This window comes from Spea bombifrons, chromosome 12 (assembly GCF_027358695.1).
Source record: "Spea bombifrons isolate aSpeBom1 chromosome 12, aSpeBom1.2.pri, whole genome shotgun sequence".
Lineage (NCBI taxonomy): Eukaryota > Metazoa > Chordata > Amphibia > Anura > Pelobatidae > Spea > Spea bombifrons.
The window spans coordinates 8,830,969-8,846,413 of NC_071098.1; the positions used below are offsets into that span (position 1 = coordinate 8,830,969).

General features: G+C 39.6%; 1 protein-coding gene across 1 annotated transcript; it reads right to left on the minus strand.

The window, feature by feature from the left end:
- Positions 1-6,091: 6,091 nt before the first annotated feature.
- On the minus strand, positions 6,092-7,232 carry FNDC10 (fibronectin type III domain containing 10). Its single transcript, XM_053452434.1, has one exon. It carries the CDS (start codon positions 7,230-7,232, stop codon positions 6,420-6,422), a length of 813 nt encoding a protein of 270 aa, XP_053308409.1. The 3' UTR covers positions 6,092-6,419.
- Between the last annotated feature and the right edge of the window lie 8,213 nt (positions 7,233-15,445).

Below are 15,445 nucleotides of genomic sequence, written 5' to 3' on the forward strand. Positions count from 1 at the left end.
CCACTGCAAAACTTCTGGTTATCCTCCCAGACCATTCCTTTTATTTATATACTGGTATTTGGGGTTTTATGCCCCAAAACACTGTTACTGGATAAAGAAAAAACTTTGTTCTTGAAAATAAAGTGAAATTTACCAAGTACTAATTACAAATGGGCTAAGAATAACTGGACAGCAGTAGCCCAGACCAGTAGCCCCAGATATCAGAAATATTGAAGAACAAAACATTAGATATAGTTAAAGTAATATAGTTGTAGTTGTTGACTGTTTGGTGGGATGATTAACACAGAATAACTAGTTAAACAGAAAACTTTATAAATTCAGACAAACAGAAATGTTATAAAATCTAGAAAGTATACTAAATGAGAAAGTGGAGTAATAATACAAATAAGCAGAATGTACCAAGTAGAGTACCCTTCCTACCACCCACTGTGGGATGATTCAGATGGTCACACATCCAAGGCATGAGTAAACTCACACCAGACATAACATCTTACAAAGAACAGGGGCCGCTGCTTTAGGTTAACCCCTTAATGACAAAGCCCGTACATGTACGGGCTCAAAATGCATTGTTTTCAATGGGTTTAGGGACCGGCCATTGTCCTTAAGGGGTTAAAACCTATAAACACGATTTCCCGGCTTTATGTTATTGTGTTAATAACAGGAGCAGCATTCACGACGAAGTCAGCATCTTACTTCCTTATTGTAGTCCATGGATTAAACGAAGGATTTAGTTCTGTAATTTTCCAGTTGCAATTATGTAATGACCTCAGTTACATTTTTATGATGTGATTGTGCTTCATGTCAATAAAGAAAAAAGATATGAGGGTAAAGTTTATCAAATTGCAGGTTTAATTTAAGCACTTAAAGGGAAACTCCAGGCATCATATGCTTTTTATATATATACGATAGCCATTACATTTTCATGGCGTCCCTCTTGCATTCACATTGTGAATTCCCACCTCTTGGCCATCTTGATATGGAATATGGTAGGTGATCAAGTGGAGAGAACGCTATAGGTCGCACATGTATGGCACGGATATTAGATTTGCAGCACTGTTGATCCCTGGCCAGCGAACGTTGGGATTATCCAACCTTGCCAGTCAGGTTATTGTAAGAGAGATACATCTGTATATCTATCTATATCTATCTATATATATATACTAACCAATAACCATGGCCACTGTCCTTAGAGATTGTCGTGCTGATTACTATAAAAAGATGGACAAGCGTGGGGCATAATGATCATTTTTTACTGGTGTGTTCACTAGGTGTACACCATATTGGAGGTATAATTCACATCATGTAACACCAGACCATGTTTCATAAAGTAGCAGTATGGCCATGTAGGTGATGCTCATTGAAACAACCCCCATTATAATTTGTTAATAGGCACAATTTGAAGCTAATAAGGTGGTCCTTGGCTTTTCACCATATGTTTAATTGGACAGCATTGAAAAAGGCAACAATTCAGCGCATACCCAGCAAATACCATAAAAAAACACCCAAGGCATAAATATCGGGGATTCCGTCACGTTATATGGTCATATATTGATAAGTTTGGCAAGTCCTATTTATTTTTTCATGGCTATATTACTTACCAAGGAGCTGAATCAGTTGGACCGCTTTGCATTTTAACCCAAAAGAGACTTTTAAGCAATTGAAATGAATGAGGCACCTGGAGGGGCTGCCTTGGCATTTGACCTTTGGCCTGTTCATAACTGTATAATGATTGTATAATCTAATATTGCAATATTCAGTTGATGTTCACATCTGGTTCTTATTTGATGTATACCGGCAATGCAGGGTTGCCATGTGTTATTTAGTTGATCTCTATGTTTCCATTTGGTTCTAATTTGGTCAGCACCAGCGTGTAAGCTATCATCCTGCCGCTGCCCTTCTATTACGGGGTGCACCTGCCTTGCTGCTACCCTGCCAATGCTGCCCCCCACTAAGTGCCACTTGGGTCCAAAGGACCCATCTGGACGGCCCTACTTCTGGGCCATTTGCCTGTGCTTGACGCAAAGCAGCTAGCCTTCCCCTGCTTTCCGTTGATTAATCCTCGCTTTACAACATGTTTTTTGGGAGGGGAGAGTAGTGCACAATACTATATATATATATATATATATATATATATATATATTGCACAGTATCTTATCAGAAAGCAGCATTGAATGAAACTATAAATACCACTTTTGTTAGCAGGTCACACAGTAGTTAATCTAAATGTACGAGACATATTATAATCGCTTTCCCGCGTTATGATGTAAAAGCGAGTAATTGCGATCTATTTAAATAGGATTAAAAAACAAACAACCCATGCTTCACATGTTATAGTTAATTCATGGTTTGTGTTTTATTTAGAATTGGTTCTTATTCTTCTTCATCCTGTTGTATATAAATGTAAATACACTTACGTTGGAGAGGCTACTCTAGATTGACTACAGCGCATTGTCAACACTCGAAAGAACACATAATTGTTACAGACACCAGCGCTTGCCTTCCGGCAATCCTGCTAACATTATTCATCAGGGAACAAATGTAATTTCCATTAGATATTGCAAAAACAATTAGGTTGTGATATAACAAATGCTTTTAATTAAACTGTCTTTTTAAAAAAGAGGCTTTAGACAAAATAATTTGTAAAAAAAAAAACCCAAAGTTTCATTTTTATTGCCAAGAATATTTTTTTATTTTGTGAATAATTTTAACCTGTATGCCTACAAAATACATTTTAACATTTAAATAAAAATTAACTTACAAGCCAGAATGTGTCTCGTATTAAAACTCAACATGGAGCACATTTCCAGAAATGGTTTCATGAGGTTTTAATATAATGTTTGTGCACTACTTAGTTTATAACCTCATTTAACCTTTTATTTCATGATATGAACATGTTTTATTATTGTATAACATTATTGAAATCCTTGAATTTTATTTTTTTTCAAAATTGTAGACGTTGGTGCACTATTATTGAGGGGTAAATTATAAGAGTTTTCTTGATTTCTGATACATTTTTTCCACCACCTTGACATTGATATAGATCAGTGTTCTCCTTGGCTAGGGAGATCTAGGAAGAGAGGAGCCCCAGTGGAAAAGGCTGGTCAATTTTTACATAGGATTGGAGCACACGTGGCGTTTTGCTGCCAAAAAGGCCAGTAATCAGTGGTGATACCAAAAGCCTCCAGAGAAGATAACAAGTTCTCAGTAGTGGGCATATTCAGCCCTAGCCCTTCAAAACTCAACATATTCTAGGGCAGGGGTGTCCAAACTGCGGCCCTCCAGCTGCTGCAGGACTACATCTCCCATAATGCTCCTTCAGCTAAGGGGCTGGCTGAGGAGTATGGGAGATGTAGTCCTGCAGCAGCTGGAGGGCCGCAGTTTGAACACCCCTGTTCTAGGGGGTCATACAGAAAATTGCTTACTAATCCAAAATGATAACAGATGCCATCTTGAAAAAAGAAATCTGAAAACTGGCAACTTTTTGGAGTTTAGGCATTGAGCAGGACAAGATCTACTCACCATATCGACCAATAAAGCAGTCTATGGCAGTCTTTAGCACTCTTTATTGGTGCAATGGGTTATATCAAGTGTATAGTTTATAGTCAAACTCAAAATAGCCATTCACATAAAAAATTACATTTATTTTGAGGTATAATATTCCATAGAATTCCTATAAAAATAAAACTGTTGTTTTATGCAAAATCCATCAAATATTTCTGGCATACGCTGCCCACTCTCGTTCTAAGAACTTATTTTGTTCGTTGATACCAGACAAGCATGTGGCACCAGACAGATGCATGGACGAAAATATGTGGGTTAGTGTTTTTTTGTGTCTTAATCTTATTTTTTTGGAAGTATCTGTGTATTCCAGTGATGAATACGATTACACAGATAATACAGTTTCAGCTTTGCTGTTAATAAACACATTTAAAGTTCCGAGTGCTAGAGAGAAGTGCTATATATTTAAACTTCTATATATAGCGTGTGGTATATAGTGATAACTCAAGAGCATTTAATGACACAATTTACATTTCTCCCCTTTCTCGCAGTAAAACTACCCCCACCCAGCTTTGCTGAGTAATATTGACATATAATTGCTACATTTTACAATGTTTAATCTTTCGATAACATTTAAAATATTCAAAATTTTTGTGACACCAAAGATGATATGTCTCCATTCCCACCTTTCACTTACTAGAACAATTTTGGAACATTAAACTGGCCATTGTCCCAAAACTTGTAAAGGAACACGGGTTGCAGATAGCAGAGATATGCCTTCTGTATTTAGATCCATTTATCTCAAAGCAACAATTGATTTTGTGATCTGAATCCTCACAATCGATTTGTGAACATCCATGGCCAGGGTACACATAAAAACATAGAACATGATGGCAGAGAAGAACCATTTGGCCCATCCAGTCTGCCTACCTCTCCAGATGTAGAGACTCAGACCATAATCAACCGTTGGTCTCATTTTGGAATGAGGATACATTAAATTGCTTTTTATTCATAAAATGCCAACAGATTCTGTAGTGCTCACGTGTTCCTAAACGTGCACCTAGTCCTTATGAGCTGGACTTGTTCTTATCTTGAATATCTTCCTAGGTTCTCTAATGGTTTTCTATCTTGACCCTTTTTGATCTCTGCTTTCCCTGGTGTATTTCCTGCTAACCCGATGACAATACTGTTGCGCTTGTAAAGGTCATATTCTAATGGATCTCCTGTGGTCTTTTGCACTTCCAGTATACTATACACTGTGAACATCCAGTAGCCACACAAATTCAACCTGATTATGATCATCACAGGAGAAAACCTTCACTGCAGTGACCTGGTATCACCTCTTGAGGGTCCTACTACTAACAATAAACCCTATTTTTAATAAAAGACTTTGCAGGCTTATTATGCTTGTCAATGACTATACTCAACATTTTGTGATACATGTTGGGTGGTATAATGGGTTTTTGTAATAATAGGAGAAAAAGAGGTTATTTCTTTTAATATAAATTAGGGTCTTATTAGAGTGCCATAGCCTATGCGAGGCTAACACACTCAGAAGAACCTTTAGAGGTTACATTTCCTAAATGCTACAGAGACGCACAACATTTTCAAGAGGAAGGATGATGTCATAAATTTACAAAATAATATTGACACAAGGTGATACATATGGTATAGTCAAACAAATGTCTTTGGTAATAAGTCTTAAAAAAATCAGATACCACTATATGTCTAAATCTAGTCGCAGTGTTTTAAAGCCACATTTCCTTTTTTCCAGGTCATTCCTGGTAGGCATATGCCTACCACGCACATGTTACAAGACACACTTACCATGGATGGAAAGACTGAGATGTATTTATGATTCCACTAATATGTATGGGAACACTAGCTCTGCACACTTTAGTTGGGTTTCCATATGGTGGGCTGTGCATGGCATGCAGTTCTTGATGATCCACAATGGAGGAGGGAGGATGCCTCCTTTCCTCCATGCCAACACATTGCTCCATATGATACTAAATGAAAGCATCAAATATGGTGTCATATCCAGTACTTGCATTCACTTTTACAGCAGTTGGCGAGAGTGGTCTCCCTTCTTGCTTTCACTATTATTGCCTCTGATATAACAGCTGCAGCATTATCTTAATGGCATTATATGTGGATTTGTTTGTACCATATTAAAGGAGACTTTTATCATGGCCCAACTACTATATTCTTAAACATACCTAAACACATCAAACTAGCTGAAATCACTTTAGACACTCTACAAACACATACACCATCAATATTACTGAATCATCAACGATAAGCTACCAGGAACTAGCTGGACTATCATTCACATCACCTTTAGTCTGCAATATGATGATGATTTTCAGCAATAGTTACCAAACCCTATGCCAGTTCTAGACACAGGGCTGATCAGTAATATCCACAAACAGGATCTGCAGAACCTGTCTTTTACTACTGTGTATATCTGCTTCTATTGTACTTTAACAAGCCCATTGTAGAACGATAAGGACTGCAGGGACTCATTTGAGACCATCATGGCTGGTTTAGAAGGTCCTCATCAAACATGCCCCAGTATTAATGATTTAAATAATTTTCCTTTTTGAATCTTGTTAAACAGGAGCTAATTAGGCAAGGGTAATAACTGCTACATTTCCCCATTTACAACACAGTCATATTTCACCTCTACAATGAGCTGCTATGCAGGTGGGAGCATACAGTACATTCTGCTTAACTATTCTGGTCTTTAATCACATTATATTATGAAATCAATAAAATAAATCAATCCAGGGTAGCACCCCATTTGTGTTTTATCAGACAGGTTGTCCACAACTCTAACTTATTCTAATTTGAGCAACACACACACAGCACTTACTGTTTCATCAGATAGCTAGATAGGTCTAAATGCATTAGGGTTTGCATTAGGGCCCCCTTTTACAGGACGGATGGCTAAAGGTGGGATGCATAAGATTCTCAGTGATATAAGCTACCAATAAACATATTATAACGAGCATCACACATATAGACCCCCCTACTGCTGTCATTGCAATTACTATATCCTGCATGCCCACAGGTTCCACTGTAAATTCCACACACTCTTCTATTGATGTCCTGTTGGTGTAAAGTGTTTGGAGACAAATCCTGTACTTGACATTGTCATGGACATTGGTTAAGAGGTAGTCTCTGCAACTGATTCCAAGCTGAATACTGTCACACTGGAAGCGAGTGAAAGTGCCATTCCAAGAGCAGTTCATATAAAATCCTTTAAGAGCATCAGGATCAGGGGGTTGCCATTGCAGGAGTACACTGTTGTTTCTCAAGACGTTGGCCAACAAAGACCTCCCTGATCTGAACTCCTTGCAGTTTCTTTGGTCACAAAAGAAATCCCTGTCCAGGGTCCTGAAACAGACCCTTCTATGGCTGCTCTGTTCCTCGCTGATAACTTTGTAGGGGCACAGAGACCCACTTGATAATACACCATCCTGGCTATTATAGCTGGATAGATTGGCTGATGAAGCCCCCCTTCTAAAGCGCAGAGCCGAACGTTGTGTCACTGCAGCTTCCACCTCCATGCTTCCTGCAGCAGCCCGGACCCCAGGAGACATCAAGCTGCTGCTTCTCCAAGTGTGATCTCTCGACACCCTCTGCAAACTCAAGCAGCCATCCAAAAGTATCCATTCAAAGAGGCAAAGCAACAACAAAGAACGCACAGTCCTTAAATACAAGCTGATCATATTGGGTACTGGATAAACCAGACAAGCAGGACATGAATCTCACATGACAATTAAATCTCATAGGTTATATATGTGAGCAGATCACCCTGAAAGCTTCAGTAGAGGACCAAGGGAAGGTCCATCAATCACTTGTACTGTACAGGTAGAATGAAGGTCACTTAGCATGGAGGAAGCGATGGCATCTTTGGATATCAGTATGCAGGGTTCTCTAAGTGGCTGCAGTAAGCTTCTCCTTCCCTGTAGGGCTGTCATGTTCTTCCAGACTCAGATGATGCAGCCATGGGTGATAAGCAGAACAGAAGACCTTACTCTCCAGGTATCATGTACAGAGAAGCCAAATGCCCTCAATGATACATTGATGCAGCCACGTTTTGGACATACTAACTTGAAACGGGACTGCTCCTCCTCTGTGTGGTTGTTCAGAGCAGCACAATCAGTACAGCTCCTCCTTGCTGCCAATAGGGAAAGAGCAACATTTAACCCATCAGTTACCTCTGTCTACTAAATCAGCCCTGCTTCTTGGCAGAAAAGGGGCTTTGACCTCCAAACCAGGTGGCATGTCAAACCTTCCAAAATGCATCTTACAGTCAAATAAATATTTACCAGGTCATTCAATTTAACTGTTTATAACCCAATCTATGTGGAACTAGAACAGATTGAAAAGCATTAACCCTCGCAATTTAAGCAGAACACAAAAAAGAAATAATGATCGGATATGAGTTAAAAGTCCAAATATCTGTTTATCTTGAATTTGCAAATGCAGGATATTTTTATTTAGTTAGTTTTTATTTATTAGTTTGAGAAAAAAACCATGTATTAACCATCTGTAGGAAAATAATGTTGTTCTACCAAAAAAGAATGATTTTTCCTAATATAATAAATTGCACACTGTGCCCATATTTTAATTTCATATACATCTGCACATGCTCACACATGTATAATGTATATGCATGTGTTATCTGTATTTGTACATGTTTTGGGGCAAAATAAACCCAGTTACAATGACACCTTTCATAAGCACTATACATTCTTCTTCCTTTTTCTATCTGTTAAGAAGGACACTTTTGTCCATTCCTAGTAATAATTAAAACTAATGTCAAGGGCAACGTTACACAATAATAACATCATAGGTCATTTTCACGACTTGCTTCTTTTGGACTGTGACAATGCTGAGATAGTCTTTGGAAAATATTACAAAATAATGAAGAGCGTATTCCTTCTAGAAGACATCTGCATAAGCCCGGCACAAAATTGCAAGACATGAATCCGCTTTTAATTAAAAAATCCTCTTATGGAGATGCATTTAATATAATCGGGTGAAATAAGCTCTTGTGCATAAATACTTTGTCTGTGCTCACTTCCCATTCCTAGTTGTTGGTAATAAATCTTATTTTCAATAAAAAGTCTGAGAGGCAAAGCAATGCACGGGTATAAAGTTGAGAGATGTTACAAGTGAGAGGAAATGGTCTGAAAGGGTCTTTTGGTTGGAATAAATTTGACTAAAATATCTGTATGAGTCTATAGTTAATTAATAAATTAATTTACAATTCTGCTATTTCTATACACACTTCCATGAGTTTTTGGGCTGTAGAACCCTGTCATACCCTCATACCCAACAAACATTCGTAGCACCTACAAAATAGGGACATCAGAGCAGGAAAGAAAGACAGAGGGGTTTGGGTCCCAAAGGCCAATGTAGCACCGGGGCTGCCAGCACTTGGTGCAAGCAGTTGGAGGCCTCTTGATTCAGTAGCCCCAGCCCAACCAGTTGAGGAACTTGGTGATCTCCCTTTAATTGGCCCATTGAGCATGGCCTGAGGCTCCCTGTTAAGCCGCAGAGGGACTGCCCTCTCCCTGGAACTGCCACCCCTAAGCCACAATACATCACTGACTCTAGGTACATAAATCACTGGAAGGCTAAATAACTTGCAGAATCACCAAGTATGTTTTTACTTTTTGCTAAAGGCTCCATGGGATTGTGGAACGCGTTGACGAGTTTAAGCCTGGAACTATCCTTGAGCATTACTTCTTCTAAGTTGGCTACAGAGAAGTTTTAATAGGCTTGTTATCAACACTTCATTCCATGGTTAGTCTTATGTTTGGCTGCAACACATAAAAAAAACTACAAAATCCCTTGCTTGTCCACCTAAATAAGCCATTGATTTTACAGTAGAAAAAAATACATCCTTCATGAAATAAGATTAACGCTTCCAAGATAAAATGGAAATTAACAATGGCAGCAGAGGTGGGACCACTACATATCGCTGGGTCCTAAGAGGCAGAACAGCTTTTCCCATCTTCTTGCTCTGCTGGAAAACCAAATGTCCCGTGTTATACACCGGAGACGGGGACAGACGGACCTCCAGCTGTTAATACGTCTCCGGCACATTTTGTGGGATCTGTGGCCCACTGAAGGCTTGAGCACTGCGTTTCACTACACCTCGCGCAGTGCAAGAATCAAGATGAGTCTGAACAGAAGTAACAGAATACTACAAAATAGCCCTTCGCCACTTCTTGGATGGGTTACGAGGTCTCAACAGCTGTTGGAAACAAAGCAAACAGATTCTGTTCCTAAACCCACAAGCTACTGATTCGTAGAGAGTTGATTGCTTATTGTACATTCATTGCTTCCTGCCTGTCCATGATCAGACACACCGAGTCACTGGTACGTAGAATGCCCTGCAGGGTACAGAATGATGCAAAACCTGGTTGCCATAGCTTCTTATAAGGACTTGAGATTACTCACCACTTCCTAGGAAAATGTACCCCCGCTTAGTCTGACTCCTACCAGAGGGCTGTGAATCAGCCATTAACAAAACACACACACACCATACATCACATACATCGGATTAGTCTATGCGGCATCTTCTCTTTTCCCCTTAACGGACCCTGCTTGAATGGGTTAATCTGTCCATCTTCTTTTCAGGAATCATAGTAGCGTCTCTACGTATAGATTTCTCTGGGCTAATTTATATTCTGTAAATCCCAGCCTGAGGGGATAATGAATGCAGTGCGCACGGCAGGGAATTAATTCAAAAACCGAACAAATTGCTTTTTTTTTCTGGGCCTGCGCCGGTTAAGTAGAAGTTGTGGAATCCATTCATGGCCGTGCTGTTCAGCGTAACGAAGGTCTAAACCCTGCCTTTCCACGAGTTCAAGGTTAGGCCTAAAATAGAGAGAGAAAAATACAATAGTATCTAAATGCGTTGCTAAGATGAAAAATTAATGGGCTCGAAGAACACAGTCCAGAAGATAAGTGTTTTAGCAGGGTCAGAGGGACAGGGAGCCCCCGCTTCTTTGATTTTAATTTAGGCTTCCATCCACACCATAGAAAATCTTCTACATTAAAAAAAACCACCCATTTTGGCAAAGATCCTTTTCAAATGTATATGTATTATATGTTCTCCTATCAGAGGGACACTGTCAGTCCTTTTATCACTTTGATACTTTTTACATGCCTTTTTGTCCATAACAAAACCAAAGAAAAATACACACTCATAGCAATACCATACACTAACGTACACACACACATGCTAACAGTATCCTCTGTCACATGCTAACACCATGCGCTCTCACACACACACACATGCTTACACCATATACTAACATCTTAAAATAACACATGTAAACTCTCCCCCCCATAAAGTAACACACGCGCAATATGTCAATATGCATGACAACCACTTCTCTTCTGGGTTGAGTCCTAAGGTCTGTGTAGCTGGAGGACATTAGGTGCTATACCAGTTTATCTTAGAATCACCAGCTAAACAGTTGGCTGGTCTGACAGCCAATATTTAAATGACTGGCCAGAGATCAGGACTGGCGGCCAAGTAATTAATGGGAGACAAACCAAAATCAGTAACAAGCAGAACCAGGCTGAGACCTAAAGGCACCCCAGGCAATAAAACATTTTAGTTCTCCACTTAGTTTTTTTTTTTTCTCTAGCTTAGATAGCATTAAGTGTGCTTACACAAATTCATTATAAATTAACTCATGCCCTGCTGTTTCTATACACATTATGGTGACTTTTAGGGCTGTAGAACACTTTGACCCAACGAACATTCTTAGCCCTATAAAAGAAGGACACTGGGGGGGGGTTATAGAACACAACAATAAAAAGGTCGCTGACTACAGATGTAAGAGCGACAGCAGATAGGTTTCATACTTTGCCAGAAGGCAAAATAAGACATCCATATATTCCGCTGAAACAATTTCGTTAGTTTTTCTGCTTCAGAATGTCTCTGGTGCCCAATTATTTGAGAATAAGTGACCCCCCTCGTGCCTTTGCCCCATATACTTGTTGTACTACAAGGAAAAGAACTCTGGGTAAACATAAATCTTCTATTTCATAGGCATTTGAGGCTTTGGAGGCAATCGCTTGACTGTAAACAAAGTGAACATTTGTACTCAGTGGGTTTTTCAGTACGTCTTTCCCAACCGTCCATCTGCTCACAGAAATGGCACTACACAGACGCTGTTATCAGATTACTACTATGTGCTCCGCTTTGCAGATGTTCCCCACTGTATGTTAAAGGGACACTTCAGTGAACCAGGGAACCCCCTTTAACACATTAAAGTACTTCGCTAGTATTTTCACAATTATTTAACCCGTAAAAAAAGAAAAACATTCACTTAAGGAGAAGCTGCAGCTCCACCTTCCTGTGGACCAACAATTCAACAGAAACCCCCCCCCCCCGCAACATTTTCCAGGTTAGCTCTGGAGTATATCAAATACATGTCGATGTGTATTAAAGTGGTGTCCCTTAAAAATATACAATATTCAAGAATAATCTGTTGACAACACAAGAATAATCTGACAATGTATATAAAATACAGGGGACTTGTGATGCGGTTATATGATATATTCGGGACAGCACCGTGTATACATATCAATAAATGACCAGTGAAATATCTTAGACATGTTTAGCATTGACATTCTATGCTGCCATAGCCTCCTATAGAACACATTAGAAAGATCTATAGGTTTCCTTCACCATGGTCCTCCATAACATGCCTTAACGGTCACGTTTCATGTTCAATGGTCATAGCATATAACAGTAGATCCTTATACGTGTCCTATCCGATGTATTGCGCATCCCTTCAAATAAGCCGATGATCTCATTTTCCAGTTTGCCGCATGAGAATAACTCTGGACAATGAAAAACTTGTGTCCTATTTCTAAAGATCAAATGTGAGTAAAAGTTCTACATTTGGGTTAGAAGGAACATTTAATTGTGTTCCAAAAATCTTTAAGACTGAAATGCAAGTTTATCAGAACCCAGAAGATAAGACAATGAAGTAATAGAACAGTACTTGACTTTTTAGCTAGCTTGTTCTTTGAAATAACCTTCGGGACGTTCCATGTTATCATGAAACCATGAGCTTTAAAGATGCTATGACAGAGTAATGCATGAAGTAACGGTACTCTTTCCAGTACAAACCAATCCAGTATGCAAAATTCTCTTCTGTTTTCAGACGGGCTACTATTTGGAGGGCATAATGTATCACCAATCAGAAAAGGGTTAAACGTGAATGATTGTTGCATTATGTGTCAACTTCATTGATAGCCTGGTCTCTGATGTGCCTGTATCCCTATAAATAGTTAAACATATATATTGGGAAGTCATTGTGACGTTTTTCAAACACAACACAGCTTTGTAAACCTGGTGAATATGTTGCTCGCCGCGTCACTGCAAGAGATGATGTGTGGCCGAGAGTGGGAACCATTAATGGAATGGAGTCTTCTTTGTCCTTCTTCTGGTCATATGAAGACCAACCAGCCATGTTAAAACTGTAAGGGGTAATTGTATTTTACTTTAATGAGCTGGATGAGTAGCCGGCTATATAGGCATCACATGGTATCTACACACAATCCAATATCAAACAACCCTTTTACTTGTAGTATACTGTATCTACCCTTGATGGAACCTCTAGGGCATAATATTAATAATCATAACATCAAATCATAACCAACATTTTGTAAAATGAGGAAACCTATTACTTTTACTGTTTTTCTTGCCAGTGCTTGTAACGTCATTCATCATGCTGAAATTACATTCTTCTGTAGGATGACCTAGAAGCCACCTTGAGACAACAATTTCCAACAATTATTCTTTGCTCGCATGTTTTTATAAAGAACCATCAAGGATAAGTGGACGCTGTCACGTTTAAAAGAGCATTGCAAGCACATTACGGCAAAGCGATTTCCTCGCCCATTCAGCACACGGTAAACGCAGAGCGCAGGTAATTAGAGTACTGCAACGGCTGCCTGCTAAGATGGTCAAAGGAAAGGCAGTAAAAAAAACCTGTACATTCAGATCCCGTAATGCACTCAGGTACTTAATACTTCTCTGCAGGGTGACCTGCCAAGCTCTCCGACAATTAGGAAATAATTATTTGCTCATATCCAAAATGGCATTTATTTTGAGCTTAAAAAAACTGTAATATATCACTTATTAGACTTCACCTGAACTTTGATTTTTAACACATTTTGTTAAATTAATTAATTGTATGAATGTCTGAAAACGAGGAGGGAGCCTCAATGAAACACACAGGGCAAGCTCAGAATTTTCATTTGAAATTCTTTTCTTCCTCACTCACTCTCTCTTTTCCATCTCCGACGTTCTACTCTCCTTTTCATCGCTCTCCAGAGTACTTCTGCAACAGAGCGGAGCCTCTGCGCACCACTGCGACAACCTCTTCCCCCATTCCTCCAATCCCGTTCGAGAAATGCTGGGAAGGGAGGGGATTGGAGCAATACCTAGAGGGAGGACCAATAGGGGAGGTGGGAGAGAGAGAGAGGACAAGATTCCTACCTTGTTTTTTTCCTCCCCGTTATGTGATTGGAGGAATGGGCAAAGAGGTTGTCCCCAGAGTGTGCATGGAGGCTCTATAATATTTTTGGGTTGATTTATTATTTATTTATTAAACATATTCTGCAGCACTGTGCAGGTTAACAACAGATCACACTTCTGAAGCATGAATGCGATAATCTTTGCCTGGTTCGGATAATTACGCGATACCTTCTCCCCCCGACAGCCTTTGCAGAGTTCATGAATGAGAAGTTAAATGCAAAGGTTGGAAGCTGACGCGTTCCGAAAGTTTCTCTACATTAATTCTGAAGTAACTTTGCGTATTCTTTCCCAAGAAGATTTGGAGAACCGCCTGAAAGATGAACCTGGATTTTGATACAAAATAATGTTTCCATCATACTCGCCAATTGCCTCAGGCAAGTCCTGGTGGTGGCGCTTTGCCCTGACCTCCTGGGGACAGGTCCTTCCAGTGCGCAATTTATTCACATCACCTCAGCAAAAAAAGGGTTAAGATCTTCAGGGTCACAGATCATTATTGCAAAACCCAGACACAAGTTGTTCTTACTTTTTACGATAGGATATTTATGGTTTTTATTGCTTTCACCAGAGACGGATGATCTTCATGTTCACTGTTAAATGTCACCGTACTGTGAAAAAGGGATTTCCCCCGGGGGACATGCATCTGTTCGGTGACAAGCAGCATCTCCGAGTGCCAGAGCTGCTTTACGATCTGACAAAGTGACCCTACCGGCAAGCGAAAAAAACAGGGAAGCGATCATTTTATTATACGGCGCTGTAAAATCCGACTACCGAGGCTTCTTGGCTAAAAGCATCAGAAATAAAAGAGCGGTCATTACAATGTATCAGCCACAAGGGTATTGCTCTATCGCGGATACAAGCGACTAGCGAGCATACCTTTAAAAATGACCTCATTTTCCAGTTTGCTGCATGACAATAACTCTGGACTGTTCTTTTAGACATTACGCCCGGTTTATAAAGATCTAATGTGGGCCAAAGTTCTAAATTCAGTCTACCGCAGAACAGATGATAATAGGTTGGCCATTAAGAGATATTTAACGGGCTCTGTATTTTATTATGTTGGGGCGTTAAACGTGAAACCTTATTAGAAGAAGTAACAATTTATTAGGAGTCAATGAAAGCCTGCACCGTAAACGATCCCTACCCACATCTCAAATAAGGAACTGATGCAATCCGAAGACAATTAGAGGTTTATTTTATTTTTCTTAAAAGGAACATTTTCAGACGGGAACTGAACACGCATCTCTAACGCAACGTCTTGCCTCCTGCGTGATTATCTCCAAAACCCTCCAAGCTTAGTCCGCATAGAAAAGCTCAGTGAAGCTTTCAATGACACCTGCTGAAGTTGGACCTGGTAAGGCT